At 39.2% G+C, this 16,451-nt stretch overlaps 1 protein-coding gene across 2 annotated transcripts in view; it reads right to left on the bottom strand.

Moving 5' to 3' along the window:
* The window catches only part of nab1b (NGFI-A binding protein 1b (EGR1 binding protein 1)), a 50,137-nt gene that overhangs the window by 15,655 nt on the left and 18,031 nt on the right, over positions 1-16,451 (bottom strand). The window contains exons 1-4 of one of the 2 annotated variants that reach the window (XM_039669899.2): positions 12,004-12,312; positions 6,707-7,512; positions 6,301-6,434; positions 4,000-4,051 (exon numbers count right to left, since the gene is read on the bottom strand). In XM_039669899.2, the coding sequence (XP_039525833.2) occupies positions 4,000-4,051; positions 6,301-6,434; positions 6,707-7,510 (990 nt within the window). In that variant the 5' untranslated portion in view covers positions 7,511-7,512; positions 12,004-12,312. Of the gene's footprint in view, positions 1-3,999; positions 4,052-6,300; positions 6,435-6,706; positions 7,513-12,003; positions 12,313-16,451 lie in introns of those variants that run through there. The other variant, XM_089133066.1, reaches the window with a different exon arrangement.

The raw sequence follows: 16,451 nt of genomic DNA, 5'->3' as shown, positions 1-16,451 counted from the left end.
GTCGAAAATAAATTAAGGTTTTTGATGAAAACATTCCAGCATTTTTCTCCATATTATGCACTTCACTGGTAACCAAACGGTTCAAGGTCCAAAAGTTTCAGTGCAAACTGCAAACTGTTCAAAGAGCTTTAAACAAACTCTTTCATAAAAATGAACAAATCTTTTTCCGAGTCAATTCGTTCATTTCATTCGTTGAATGAACCGAATGTCACAAAAAAAAGATTTGTTTATTTTTATAAACGAGTCACAGACGCATCACAGAACAGAGCAAGGCGAGCATTTGAGCTTATAAAACTTTTTTTTTTAATGAGCAATCGTTTCGCTTGTTTCGACCCTTATTCATTGTCTGTAATCGTTTCCCTTTGAACAGTTTGCACTGAAACTGTCGTTTGGACCTTGAACCGTTTGGTTCCCAGTAAAGTGCATTAAATGGAGAAAAATCCTGGAATGTTTTCATCAAAAACCTTAATTTCTAAGTAAATTATCAGCAAAAGTTTTTTTTTAAAGTGAACTACTCCTTTAATTACTCACCCTTATGTCATTCCAGCCCCGTAAGACTTTCGTTTATCTTCAGAACACAAATGAAGATATTTTTGATGAAATCTTTCTGTACTCGCCATTGACAGCTACGCAACTACCACTTTGAGGCTTCGTAAAACTAATCCATTTGAATTGAGCGGTTTAGTCTGAAGATTTCTGAAGAGACACGATCGCTTTATTTGATGAACAGAATTTTGATCAGGGAACAAACAGGAGCTCAATCGAATCTGCTTGACACGTGAGAACAAACCTCCTTGGTTCTTGAAGTTCAAACGTGCTGCACAACACGCGAATTAACCTAATTGGTTCTCTGTGAGTTGATCAACGTTTTACATGTGAATAAAAGACCACTCAAGTCATGTGGATTATTTTTACGATCCTTTCAAGAACATTTTGAAGCGTCAAAAGTGGTAGTTTTGTAGCGGTCAGTGGACTCGAATCTTTTTCCGAGTCAATTCGTTCATTTCATTCGTTGAATGAACCAAACGACACAAAAAAGATTTGACACGAAAAAAGATTCGTTCATTTTCATAAACGAGTTCGAACAGGAGAGTCGCATCACAAAACAGAGCAAGGTGAGCATTTGAGCTTATAAAACTTAAAGTTTGTTATTTTTTTTTAAATGAGCGATCGTTTCGCTTAATAAGACCCTTTATCGTCTGGAATTGCTTAAAGCCCTTTGAACAGTTTGCAGTTTGCACTGAAACTGTCTTTTGGACCTTGAACCGTTTGGTTCCCATTGAAGTCCATTATATGGAGAAAAATCCTGGATTGTTTATCAAAAACCTTAATTTCTTTTCGACTGAAGAAAGAAAGACATGGACATCTTGGATGACATGGGGGTGAGTAAATTATCAGCAAAAGTTTTTTTTAAAAGTAAACTACTCCTTTAATATGTCTCATAAACAGAATACCTTTATGATAGTGCCACAAAGACTTTAAGAATCAACTTAATTACTAGTTGTGTCTACATGATAACTGATCAGATGAAGTATTTAAACACCAAAAAAATTGACACATCAACTTTAAAGACAATGTGTCATAGCTGAATTTGACCAGCCCCAGTAAGTCCACAAACTATAAGGCCAATGGTCAAGACCATTTATAGCAATATGAATCAACCTCATAATGGAGGTCAACAAGGTTAGTGTGACATTTGAAAAATACCTGAACAATTCGAGGACAAGATGTTAATCTCAACCACTACACAGAGCACAGCTCCTAATTTTTCACTTACCCGAAGTGAACAAATAGATTCATTCCTTCTGAAGCGAAAAGGTCAAATACTTAATAAAATGTCATACCACTTAAAAATCCCCTCAGGATGAGTTTCAACCCAACAGGCGGATGAAAAAAACAACAACAAAAAACAGAACATTTTGTCCACCGGAAGCTCTAAAAATTATTACACAAAGGATGAGCTGGAAACTTCAAATGTTTACATGGGTTCCCATGGCTGCAAACTACCACAGACATTCCAGTCCTTTCACTACTAGTTGGGTGTTTGAGGCAAAGAGGTATCTGATAATAACAGGTCTGACGCAAATTTGCCAACACTCACGCAGCAATAATGAACTCATTGAGCCACTCCTGTGAGTTAAGGCTTTTCTCTTTCTTGACACGGGGGCTGGTCTTCTAGAGCGGACAGACAAAGGTGCACGCATACGCCTGCATGTATACGCATGTGTCTTCAGACTCAGCCCCTTTTCACTTTGTGGTATCTGCGCAAACGCATGGGCGTGGGTGATTCCGAGTGCACCCACATAATGATGTCACATCTACCTCAAGAATACGGGTGGGTGCACAACTGATCTCATTTGGACCTTGTCTGGGTGCATGTGGGCGGGCAGCTTATTCTCACTGGTGTGGATGGGAGTGTAATGTGGGCAGAGTTGAGGCCAGACAAGGACAGCGAGAGGGGGAGGGGAAGTTCATGTTTTTTATTTTTGCACTTCAGACACAACACTATTAACTGTAAAACACTATCAAATGGTTAAACGTGGAAAATCCATTCTAGAGTTAAACAATGCAAAACCAACAAAGTAATTTACTGTAAGAAGACACTACTAAGTTCACTTCAATTGGAGTGGCTTGACCAAACGGTATGAAAAACGTGACTCTCTCTTAAATGTTAAAAAAACGATACATTCGAGCATGTGTTCTAGAGATCACGTTGCGTTTGTGGGCGGTATGTGTGACCAATCTGCAGCTCTAAAAAAATCCAATAATTATTTCATAAAGGTCAATAATACGGTTATCAGAAATGTACTAATGAGTATTAATTTACATGGATCAAAACCTAAACTCCAAAGTGTGGCAATAGCCTGCTTAAATCTGGATTCGCTGAAGAGAAAGTGCAGTTTGGGTGCCTGTCATTGCTTGTTGAACTTGCAGACGTCTTTTTTTTCCAAACAATGGGCGAGTAATTCACTCTGGCTTTGCATAAAAGTCTACAGTAAAGCACTTTTCTGTTAATAAATATGTTTACAGTACATTCTCAACGTGATTAGTGATGAGTTCAGTGTAATGCGCATGCTGTGCACACTAATAAATACAACCACCACTTGCTAAAACAAAAATTAAGTAGCTTCCCCAATGCTGCTGTTCATTCACATCACTAGTGTGGGAACGTGACGTAAATGTGAGGTAAAATGTGATTATTAGGTGAGTAACAATGCAAATTAGGGGGGAAAGGAAGTCGCTTGGTAATTTGCCACTGTCTGATACTGATACAGGACTCATTTCTCCTTAGAGGTGGAGTGGGTAGAAACCACTGATTTTCCGAAGTGGTCACATGTCTTTGCCCGTATGAGGAGTGAAACCAGAGCAGAGGTGAAGTGGGCAAAACACCTGCTCTTCTTGAGACACCAGCCCAGCCCATAAGCATTAATGTGGGATGTTAGAAGTTTCCAGAAGATCTAACGACTGGACAACGATCAAATGTGTCACCAGAGAGCCATGAGTGGACAGCTGCCATAGAGCACAAAGGCCTCTTCAGCAGACCACATCAATAAGATCACTATATACTGTATGTGCAGCTAAGTATAGGGCAGACTGATCATGGATGTGCAGATTATGGAAAAATAATGAGCCCGTGGGATGGCTAAAATAGACTTAAGGTGTGATCGAGGGAGTGGGTTTGACTTTGCACACATTAGTCCTTTGTAACTTCTTCAGGCTGAACTTTGACCTTTCCCCTACATCATGACATGCAATCCTGATGGAGCTACCCCGCATGCTCCTGCAAAGCCCTCCCACACAGTTCAGTATGCTGACAGGCAGCTATGCAAACAAAAAGCCACTGGACCCACCCAGTGTCAATCCTGCCTCCTACAACAGTTTCCTCGCATATTGGTGTTAGCCCAGCAGCAGTGCACGTTAATAACAAAATGACTTGAGAAATTGCTTTGGAAGCTTCAGACAGGTTACTTGCAGAAATCATGAAGCAATTTTACTCACCTCAGTTTTAATTCTCTTGGGCGAGGGCTCATCTCTGTCGCCGCATCGAGATCTGTAGGAAAGAAAATGAAATGCTTAGCCCTGAACAAGCAATGAAACACTTTCACAGCAGTGTGTCCTATATATTCTATGTGTCCTGATATTAAACAGAGCAAATATGAAAGCCAAAAATAAATAAAGAATTCCCCAAAATAAAAGCTTACACTCCCCAAAAGCTTTTATTTTTGGAGAATTCTTTTTTAAAGTGACAATGAAGATATTTCAAACAAATACTATTCTTTTGAACAATCTATACATCAAAAAATCCTAAAAAATAAAATCAAAATGATTTTTAACAGCATAGCTGTTTTCAACATTGTTTCTTGAGCTCCAGAACAGCATATTGTCTCAAGGAGGACATTATATGAAGTTATTACAACAAATTTACCCCAAACTATGGGATATTTATTGTTAATTTATAGAAGAAATGCCTTATATTCAACCTTAACAAACCCTTGACCCACCTGGTACCCTTTCAACATCAACTAGCATTATTATATTATACAATCCTTCTCAGGTCATTCAAATTAAATAGAGTTTCTCTTTGTTCCTATGTTTTATTTATCTTCCTCATAGACCCCCTGAAGTAGTTTCATGGTTTAAAACCCTGGCCTTAAAGTACTAATACCTGCTTTACTAATAGTGGTTTTCACCTGCAACCTAATTTAGGAGTGCTCTTGGCAAATATCATTATGACGTAAGCAGCATTGTAAGAATACTTGGCCTAGATAACTTTCGCAATATCCAATCCACGTCTATGATGCAATCTTTCAAGTTTTGAATAAATGACTGCAATTACGTAATCCCAGAAGGAATTTTCCATCCACTGACACGCAAGCCTGGAAATCCAGAAAACACCTTTGGATGGCAGGGTCTGAGTGTCTGATAAGGCTTGTGGTCCTTTAGATGCAAAGGAGTGGGAGTGTTCTTATTTCTCCGTAGACCTCAGTGCGGGACTTTACACCTCAACACAAAAGCCATGCACAAAGCCGACTTTGATATCTTGGCTTGGCTCTAAGCAGACTACCAGAGAGCAGATCCTGAGCTGCTCACAATGCATTAGCATTAGCTATCTCTCTCTCTCTTGGCTTAAAGGCTAAACATCATGAATGATTACTCCAGTCACTTGCGGGGTGTAAAAAGTGATGCATGGAGATCATTTTTATCCATTAAAGCAAACAAACTCCCCTAAATTGAGCTTTTTCCATGCAAACCAGGCGGATTCTGCAGGATTTATGAGCATTTTGGATTGTTTAGAATCTTTTGTGTTTTAAATATGGTCAGACAAACATGTAGTCTCAAACTTGTGCTGTTGGTTAGGCAAGCTTCTTTTACAGAGAAGGTCGGATAAGCAGGTTCCAAACTTGTGATGTTGATTACCTGAACTACTTAAACAGAGCATACATTTTTTTAAGGAAATTAAAGGAACACTCTGACTTTTTTGGACTTTAGCTTATTCACCATATCCCCCAGAGTTAGATAAGTCCATACATAACTTTTTCATCTCAGTGCGTGGCGCTGCAACTCTGTTTGACGCACCCGCGACTAGCCTAGCTTAGCACAAAGACTGGATGTAAATGGCTACAGCTAGCATACTAATCCTAATAAGTGACAAAATAACGGAAACATTTTCCTATTTACATGTTGTGATTTGTATAGTCACAGAGTGTACAAATAACAAAGTCATATGAGACATAGCCATCTTTGAACCATTTAAATATTGGGAACTATATTCTCAGAAGGCAGCACTGCTTCTCGGGCGGAGTGATAACCGCAGCACCTGAGCAGTGCTTCGCCTTCTGAAAATATAGTTCCCAATATTTATACGGTTAAAAGATATCTGTCTCATATGACCTTGTTATTTGTACACTCTGTGACTATACAAATTACAACATGTAAATAGGAAAAAATTTTGTGTTATTTTGTCTCTTATTGGGATTATGCTAGCTGTAGCCATTTACATCCAGTATTTGTGCTAAGCTAGGCTAGCGGTAGGTGCCTCAGATAGAGTTACAGCACGCACGGAGATGAAAAAGGCATGTATGGACTTATCTAACTCTGGGGGATACAGTGAATAAGGTAAAATCCAAAAAAGTTGGAGTGTTCCTTTAACACAAAATGGCTTACTTGCATTGGTCCGTACATAATAAGCTGGGATAGGAGAAACTATTTAAAAACTGGAAAAAATTGCGCACTTCAGTTTTAACCAAAGTTAACAGTCGAACAAGGTGTTTCATGTTTGGGAAACAACTTCGTTCTTACTTGCTAGTTCTGTAGGTGTATTTGTAGGTGACCTCTCGGGAGACCTGACGTGCCAGTCCGAAAAGCTCATCTCTGCGAGTCAGCAATGCCACCTCTTTCATACAAAGCTGCGCCGCAGCCTCATTCACTGTCAGCTATGTAGAAATGAAAGATATTTAGATAATAAATAATATTACAATGCAGAAAGAATTAAAGCAGTCCCACAAGTAAGCAACAGACCAACATGATATTTCTGTTGCAGCTAATTCATTAAGGAAACACAAGCAGCATCCCAAAAACTGGTGCCCAGCTATGCTGAAGTAATACACAACATCATTTCTCACTAAAAGTACAGCCATGCTTTGAAATGCATGATTTATTTAAACCCCAAAAGAACCGAAATAGGCGAGAGCCCCGTATAACGCACCTCATGCAGAGTCAGATGCTTCCCATCCTTCCTTTTTGAGTCGAATCTGCCATATATAGCGCTATACTTGCGGATTTCCTCTTCCCTGTGCGGATCCTCGTCGCTCATGTCGAAGATGTGGCTGATCATTTTGGCAAGCTTCTTATTTCCCTTCAACTGTTCTTTAACCTCTACGGCGTCACTCTTCTGCAAAGTCTGAGAGATTCTTTCCACGCACTCCGCCACGGACTGGACGGCAGCCGCGTCGAGCGCCTCTAGGCCATCCCGAGGGGACGACGGAGAGCCCAGTTCTGCAGGGGAAAGGCTGTGCTCGCTCTCAGTGCCATGACTGGCCCAAAAACGTGGCTCGCTGCCACTCTGGAGGGGTGAAACGGTGGCCGAAGAGTTCCCGTTGCCCGATTCTCCTTTTCCCGGATCTACACAAGCAGCCGCCAAACACTTGGGCACTTTGACTTGGGTGTCTCCACGGGCACCGTTACCAGGCAACAATGTGGGTGACCCTTCGGGCAGCTTGTAGACAGGAATGCTGCAGACGGGCAGGGACGTGAGGGGCTGATTGAACAGGGCAGGGTTTGTGACCCAATCACGCAGAGACTTCTGTAGGCGTCTGACGTGCAGCGGCTTGCTTGCCATGCCCACGAGCGCCATGATCTCGAGGAACTCGTCCTCGCCGGCCTCGCAGAGCTGCTGGACGTCGTCGCCACCTTGCTGGATGAAGGCATCGTAGTAGCACAGCAGGTTGGCCCTCTGAAGAATGCGGTAGAGCTGCAACTCCCCAAGGGTTCTGGGTAAAGTCGCCGCCATACCTGAACAAAAGAAGGAACAAAATAAGCAATTACAGGAAACAAAGCAAAACCGCTAGGAGGAGAGGACACTGGCTGCCACAGCAGGGGGAGGAAGAGAAATGTGTGGCTGGATCCAAGAGTGGCGACTATAAGAGAGCGCCTGTCAGGCTCCTGGGCTGCTGGGAGAGCCACATACCACACTCCACCTCTGCAACGCGCGTAGGTGGGCTCACTCAGCACAGGCCTCATTTGTTTCTGCCGGGATCTTGCTTCTACAGCTGCCACTGTCAGGATCTGGATCCGCAGCAGCAACGATAAAAGCGAGATTGGCTGCAAGCAAGGGAGGTGGGGTAATGGAGTCGTGTGGGAGTGGGGCGGTAGGTGTGCGTGCTAAGAAGATAGCTTTCTGCATTTCACTTTAATTCACCCACTTCTTCCTCAAAAGGATCCAGGGATTATGAATGTACGACACACACACGCACACACACAATGCTCTCTGAAAACTTTGTCAGAGACTGTAATGCATACTAATGTGGTAATGGAGTTCATTTGCTTATTTTTCTGTTGAGAGAGAAGATATACGATGTATACGATATGTTTCAGAAACGATATACAAACCATGACAATGGGAAAACTCTGAGATTGCGGGGCAAATTTTGTTGATATCTCATGGGGTCACAATTGAACCAGAATAAACAACATTTACTAATTAATGTTAATATGTATATGGATATCATCAACACCACACACCCACAGAACCTTGTGGAGAACCTCAAGGAAACTGGAACTTCCAAAAGGATTCCATATGTTCCTACAAGAACTCTAGAGACTGTCAACGGTTTCTCGAGTAAGCCCATAACGAGGGAATCGCATTGAGACACCACTTCCATATTATAATGAATTTCCTTGAGTACACAATAGGAATGAGGCATATTCAAAACGATTCTTCTCCAAAGGTTCCTCCAGGGTGGCAGTCTGAAGACTTCCAAATAGGCTCTCACGCCTTTTCACTTTTACAGCAATGAATCATATTTTGTGAATAAGAATTTAGGTTATGGATTTGTGAATCATATTTCTTGTGAATATATTCAATTCTGACCCCTAGAGATATCTCAAGAAACATCAACGAGTTTTTGCAGAAAATCACCAACTACTGCTCATCAATGGAATGCGTTTTAGAAATTAATCTGTCCTGTGATTGTTCATTTCAAAATTAACTTTCACTGACACACACATCTGCATTTGCATTTTCCCAACTGTAATTTGGGAAGTACAGAGACAAAATCTTTGGAAAGACACTGCTTTTGAAGACACAATAAAACCTGCATACCCATGACAGCAAATATCCTTGACCAAACGTATTTGGTACTTATATACTTTAAAGGGATACTCCACTTTTTGGGAAATAGGCTCATTTTACAACTCCCCCAGAGTTAAACTGTTGAGTTTTACCGTTTTTGAATCCATTCAGCCAATCTCCGGTTCTGGCGGTACCACTTTTAGCATAGCTTAGCATACATCATTGAAGTGCAAAAGACCATAGCATTTCTCAAAAATAAAATTACCAAAGTGTTTCGATATTTTTCCTATTTAAAACTTGACTCTTCTGTAGTTACATCGTGCACTTAGACTGACGGAAAATGTAAAGTTGCGATATTCTAGGCTGACATGGTTAGGAACTATACTCTCATACCTGCGTAATAATCAGGAAACTACTGCCGTACCATGAGTGCAGCAGGCGTAATGTTATGACACAGCGCCTGAAAATAGTCCTTAGTGCACGATGCAACTACAGAAGAGTAAAGTTTTTAATAGGAAAAATATCGAAACACTTTGGTAAAAATTTTTTTGAGAAATGCACTTCAATGATGTATGCTAAGCTATGCTAAAAGTGGTACCGCCAGAACCGGAGATTGGCAAAATGGATTCTAAAACGGTAAAACTCAACAGTTTAACTCTGGGGGGGTTGTAAAATGAGCCTATTTCCAAAAAAAGTGGAGTATCCCTTTAATTTGAACATTTAATGCAAAAAAATCAATAGTAACCGCTTTTAAAGATCAATAACAATGCCGGGCCTCAATTATCATTCTTTCAGTGATGGTAAAAGATGACAGATGCTGCTAAATCATCATGACAGTTAGTGTACTAGAGGTGAGTAAGAACAGTATCACAGCGAGGCTGATTGTGAGTACTGATGAGTGAGTGTATGGAGTCTAATGAGGACGCCCCACCGCACAGCAGAGTGATCCGCCACTCTAATGGATGACTGAGGCCTAGACCCAAGTGAAGGGTGCCTTGTTGAAACCAATTCAGTAGCAGTATGGATGGCACTTAGGCAGCAATTTATCCAAAGCTCCCTCTCCCCGAAGCATGCTGGGTTCCTAATGCTGGAGATCTAAGGCCAGGGCTTCACGCAACACGCTGAGAGCACTCACAGCACATACTCGTGTTGCCCAACAGCAGCCTCTTATCAATCTAAATGAATAATGGATTCACATCGAGACCTGTCCTAAATAGTTGCATGAAGCTTTCGAAAAGAAGCTTCTCTGGAAAGGTGACCAATCCATCCTGTGCATCAGACTGAATGTTTGTGGAACAGCTGCTCTCCATATGAAAGCTATAAAGGCTTGTTTTAGTGAAAGGGAGCATAAGGCATTACTAGAGGAACACAATCGATTCACTTAAGTGAAGGAACAAGAACAGGAAACATTTGTGCGATAATAAATTGGGTATCTTCTAAAGGGATGATTCACCCAAAAAATGTAATTCTGTATCATTTACATTAATGTCACTGCAAACCTGGCTGCTTTTGTCCATACAATGAAACTGAATAGTGGGAAGGGGCTGTCAAGCTCCAGAAATGACAAAAAGCTACTAAAATTTTGGTCTGCTCCTCACACAAAGCCAAATAGTATATTGGTCAAACTCTTGTCACCATTCACTTAATGGAAAGCAGCAGCAACATTCTGCTACACTTCTCATTTTATGTTCCATGAAAGAGAAAATATCATTCTAAGAGTGAAATGAGCACTTCCATTTTTCAAGTCAGATATTTTGTTAATAAACCTGTTAATTTGTTAATTGGTGTGTAGTTAATAATTACAAATATCAGATGTAAAATAACATGCCATTATACCCTAGTTTAGCTTATGACCTGGATGCTCTTTACTTTTCAAAGCAAAAACACTAATTTAGGTGGCAGTGCCTTTAACCCAAATACGATTCATCAAAGGGTTTTTGAAGATAACGGTGGAAAATATTGGTGAGGAAAGTACAAAAATAGGCATGACAAAAGTTCACTTTGCATTTAATATTAGTAACATCCAAGTTGTTTTTTGGGGGGCCCAGTGTGTACAATGAAGTGGTAAACAATGAGTCATAAATTCACAGGACAGAAAACAATTATTCAAAACAAAAATTCCCAATACCTCATTTCAATTATTACTCAAATAATAAACTAAACATGAGCCATCAACTATTACTAATGTTTATGGGATAAACAATAAACCATTTCTGGCAGAAACAGCATTATTGTATTATTAGGGGCCAAGCATCAAAGGTAGTTTTATTAAAGGCGCTTATTGTATTGATATTATTAATCTGCCATCAATATTGTTAAATTTGAGGTATATAAAACAAGCAGTTTTGAGATGAAGCGATCTTATAACTATTATTAATAATATTGCATCAAAACAGAATCAGAACATTTGGAGTTAAAAGATTGTCATATTTAATTTTGAATTGAATTTTAAATCTGTAATTATTTGGAAAATGAATGATTTGCCATTGTCAACCAAACTGTTTAACAGCCATTTAAAATATTTTTTAATTCTGCCAACACCATTTTTTTCAAATTAATGTCAGATCATCTTCATAACATGCTGGCAAAATAATGTATGTGCATTAACAAATGTGGTGAGTGCCAAATAATAATTAGGCTTTATCTTGGCAACGGTTTGGCATACTGACACAAAATATTATCATTGGCATAACACCTTGACAATATACCCAATAAATAATGTGACAGTGCTATAGCAATATATAAACAAACATTTATGCTGTCGGTGTGCTTGGCCTTGTAATATCTGCATGCAACTATATCAAGAACTATTATCCTGCATAATATTTTATAAATATAAACTATCAATATCTATAAATACAACTGATTTAAAATAATATAGCATTATATATCCTATACTATAGCTAACTCTTGAAATTTCTCTGAGTGGAAAAAAACACATCAGCCAATGAAATTCACACATTTAAAAGCTATTCCACACTGGAAAGCATTGGGAAAACTACCCTTGGAAGTGAAGACTCGCTAAGGATGCTGTACATGCACAGCTGCCTTCGACTAGACGCCCACGGGGGCGCGTTCACACACGGTACCGAGAGCTGTCCGGCGCGCACATGGATCACAAAAACACGCAGGAAAGTTGCACACAATGCATGAATTCAGCGCTCAACTACATTTACAAGCGACATTGAACAATAGCACTGGCATTAACGTACCTTTTAGTTTTTTTTCTTTGTCTTTTTTTTCCACCAAAACTCTTCCAAAAGCTCCGTCTGGTTGTATGGTTATTAAAGTTCTAAATGATGACGACGGTCCGTTAAGTTACGCGACGCTTCACCTGACGTCCAGTTACGTGCCGCGCGTTCGGCGGATCAGCGACGCGTCTTTCGGCTCTCTGTTATTGAATTAACTCTCACACACGCTGTAGTTTGAACTACGGAGGGACTCTCAAACTAGTTGGTTTCCGCTCTCTCCCCTACTGCCAGAATTGGGATATTCCGCGCTTGCTACATTGCTCTCTCACTCCCACGCGCCTGCGTGACGCAGATCCTGGCGTGGGCGGTAGCGGCGCGTGGGAGGCTGCTGCATGGAATACCAAACCTCATATCAGCCGCATGCACCGCCTCACATATATATATATATATATATGGACATTTATCATGTTTGTTGACCTTACTGAAAATACGCCAGCATACAGCATAACGGTTCGGTGGCCGCCTGTACGCCCACACCGGTGCTATTCTTGCCCCCTCCTCCTCCTCCAGTGCAAATTCACCTGCTGCCTACAGCCTGTCACATACTGAGTCCTTGTGCATTCCAGTGGGCCTCGTTTCACATCTTATTAGCTCTACCTGTTCCATTTATAGAGTTCTGCAAACAACAAGATCGCAGGCAATCTCACAAACAACATAATTGCGTATCACTTTATAAAATGCACGTTCTAAAGAGGAGTTAATTAGCTTATAGAAGTTTTTTCAATGCTGGATTCTTGGATTGCAATTAAAGGAAACACACGCGCGCGCACACTAAACCTGATTTGGATTTCAAGAGTTAGATTTTAAGTTTTTTTTGTGATAAAAATTATCTAAAGATACAGGTAGGCTAACTATCAAAAAAAAAAACAGATTATTGCACACTGAATGTGATAATATAATGTGTTCATTTTAATTATTTGTACTTATTGGATTTTGCTTAGTGTAAGAGAAAGCTTAAGGCATTTCACATTGGGGCATTTATTATCATAATAATCAGAAAATGCAAATACATAAAGGAATCATTGTTTTGAGTTTGATCTGTCTGATCTTTACAAATGAAACAAACTCAATTTCTCAAACTGATTTGTTCAGAGAATACTGCCAACGTGGAGGGGCTACATCTGAAATCGCACACTTCCCTAAAATAGTAGGCGAAAAAAAGTTACAAAGTAAGTAACCTATGTCTGAATTCATAGCAGAGTGGACAAAAAGAGGATTCAGAAGTGTGCATATGGACACTTTACTATCCCACGAGGTCACTGGAGAGGATTTATTAATGGCAGTGAATGGATGTAACAAACTGACGCTGATGGGTCGCATGATGACAAAATGGCGATTGTAATTACGTCCAGATTACATTCATACAAGACACACTCAATCGATATAGATAGAACATATTTTTTTAGTGGTCGTGAAGTAATTTTTTTTTTCAAAATAAGTACATTGTCCAAACCTAAGTATAAACAAATAAACTTTGCAGGACAATGGACCTCCATTATCGAGTTTAGACACCCCTGATTGAAATAGATGCAGAAAAGGTAGACCAATTACAATTCAATATGCAAATAGAGAGAGGAAAGATTAGTTGCAGTTCAGTATGCAATACGATGATGTTGCAAATCTTGAATCAAAAAAAAAAAAAAAGATAACTGAAAAGTACATTAAGCAGTTTGTACTTTTTTAATTCTTAAGATGAGGGTTGAGAACAAACCCGAAGCAGAATGTTTAAGCAATATCAATACAGCCATTCTTTCTTTTGAACATGTACAGATGTGTGTGCTTTCTTTGAGTGTGGTCCTTGTGTAGTGAATGCCCACTGGGAACTATACCCTTCTAAGGGGGTTGTGACTGAGAGACTTTCATTGTTAGTGACTCAACCAAAACAAACCTCTCCCCTCAGCACATCTCTCTTATTGCTCCTCTGCGTCCGAAGCGGAGGTTCATTGAGAGAAATGTTTTTGGGGTCTGCTGCAGCAGGAAGAGGAGTGAAAAGCGGCATGATGGGAGGGGCTGTGGTCCTGTATGCAGACACTACTCACTCCTCTTTCAGGATATTTACACTCCCACACAGTGATTCAGCTGGCTCTAATCCTTTCCTCTCTCTCTCTCTCTCTCTCACACACACACACACACACACACACTGGATTAGGCTGCATCAGACACCCATGGCCAAAAGACTATGGCTGAGATTCTACTGCATATAAAAAAGCGTGTGTTTAGATATACCGAGGGAGCAAGCTGGCTGACAAATCATTTTGTGAATTTGGAGTATTTATTATTTGGTTGTCTGTGGACAGCTAACATGACATACAAATTCTCTGTCCTCAAAGCACAAGGTTGTTCATTTGTTTTTTCACATGTCCGTCATTTGACTGGACAGCAAAGGACACTGATTTTTTCCATATACACATATTAATTCAAGTAAAATTATCTTCATTATGAACCGTGAGATATCGAGAAATATCAAAATGATATCTAAAGTAATTTTTTTGTCAGCACAGAGTATAGGAATGACTCACATGTCTTGAAAAAGCTGCTAATCAGGACCCAAGAGGAAGTAAATCTGACTCAGAATAGCATACTACTCTTATTTCTGGCATATACTAAAATAGTTAGATTATGCTATTCTGAATTCAGCAATTTTCAAGCATTAGGTTAGGAAAAGGGTAGTCTCACGTAGTCAAACCTTCACTACTTTACTTCTACCAATAAGTTTCTTAAAGAAAAATTGTTTAATTAGTTCTTCTTCTCAATAGCTTATTGCATCCTCCTGGTACCTTATAAAGCGTGACATTGTTTCCAGACTGCACTCTTAGAAGAAAAGGTTCTATAAAGAACCTTAAAAGGTTCTATCAGCACTACGTATTTGGAACCCCTAAAAAGTTCTTAAGGTTTCAATAATGAGAACCCTTTAGGGTTCTATGTAACCAGGAAAAATGTTCTATATGGAACCTTTTGGGTTCATTCATTATCATTTGTTTTGTCCATTCAGGATTATTTCATATTATTGACAAACATCAAGACCCTAAAATGTATTTATGAATGTGAATGATAACAAAATTCAAGATATGGGGGTTTAATATCATTTTATGTAGTTAATCAATATCACACGAAGAGTGCCATTTCAGTTTTTCTCTTCCAAAGATCAGCATGATTAAAATGTGATATTAAGTTACTACAACAGTTTAATAAACAATAATTTAATTACAACTACAAAATGTTGCAGAATAATGTAATATATGAATGAATAAAGAACTTTTGTGCCAAAATGGTTCTTTCTTGTCATTATTGAAACTTTTTTAGCATAAAAGGTTCTTTGGAGTTGAGTAAAGAACCCTATGCTTCATATATAGAACCCCAATGAACCCTTTTTTCTAAAAGTGTGATAAAAAAAAAACTAATTGATTCTGGAAGTGTTTTTAATAGAGATTTTATCCAAATTTATCACAAGTAACTCATTTGCATGTCATTTGCAGTGCTTCATGGAAGTGGGCAAAGCGCCAAAGAGTTCTTTTGCTGTAATTTTCTCACCACGTTCCTCTAATCCTTTTTTTTTTCTTTCTGAATCATAGGTAATTTTTCACCAGGAATTCCACATATTATGCCTTTTTACAGTTGATTTTGTTTTTAGGGTTTACTAGAATAGGTTATGCTTAAATGTTCAAAAGACATTATCTTCTCACATTATCTTTTCACATTGTCGCAGCATCTCTTCCCAGTCTGCCAGTAACGCTCTGTTTATTTCCATGGCTGGTTGCATAAACTGCTTAGACTAGTCTTAAAAGTTAGCCATCTAATTTTTTTTCCCCTAACTTTTTAAATTCAGTTACATAAAAAGAAAGATCTAGGTCTAATTTGAATTGCAAAAGTTGGACTGATTACTTCTTGTCTGCTTGTTGGTCAAACTAATTCTTAAGATAGAGTGGCTAATTCAACTGGCAAGTGATCTCTATGAACCCCCTCCTTCCAAAAACAATGTGCTCTGATCGGCTGGACCAGTGTATTGTGATTGGTCAATTTTGATTTTTGGAAGAAACTTGAGACTACATATTTTAGAGATAACTTCATTTGGAGTGGACTTTGTGCTTTGTAATTTCGCAGACCTTTTTTATACTCAAACAGCAACATTACACACTTAAAAGAGTAGTTCACTTTTAAAAAAAAAACTTTTGCTGATATGATGAATAAGGGTCTTATCTAGCGAAACGATTGATCATTTAAAAAAAAAAAAACTTCTGTGATGCGCGTTCATCACTCTTCTGCTCATCAAAATGAACGAATCTTTTTTCGAGTTATTTGGTTCATTCTATGAAAGAAATGAACAAAATGCCTCGAAAAAAAGGAGTTCAAACAGGAGAGTCACGAAAGCGCATCACAGAACAGAGCAAGGCGAGCATTTGTGCTTATAA

This window comes from Pimephales promelas, chromosome 7, assembly GCF_988280905.1.
Source record: "Pimephales promelas chromosome 7, fPimPro1.hap1.1, whole genome shotgun sequence".
Classification (NCBI taxonomy): Eukaryota; Metazoa; Chordata; class Actinopteri; order Cypriniformes; family Leuciscidae; genus Pimephales; species Pimephales promelas.
Note: the sequence above shows the minus strand (reverse complement) of the source record. Positions and strands in the feature narration are given on the sequence as shown.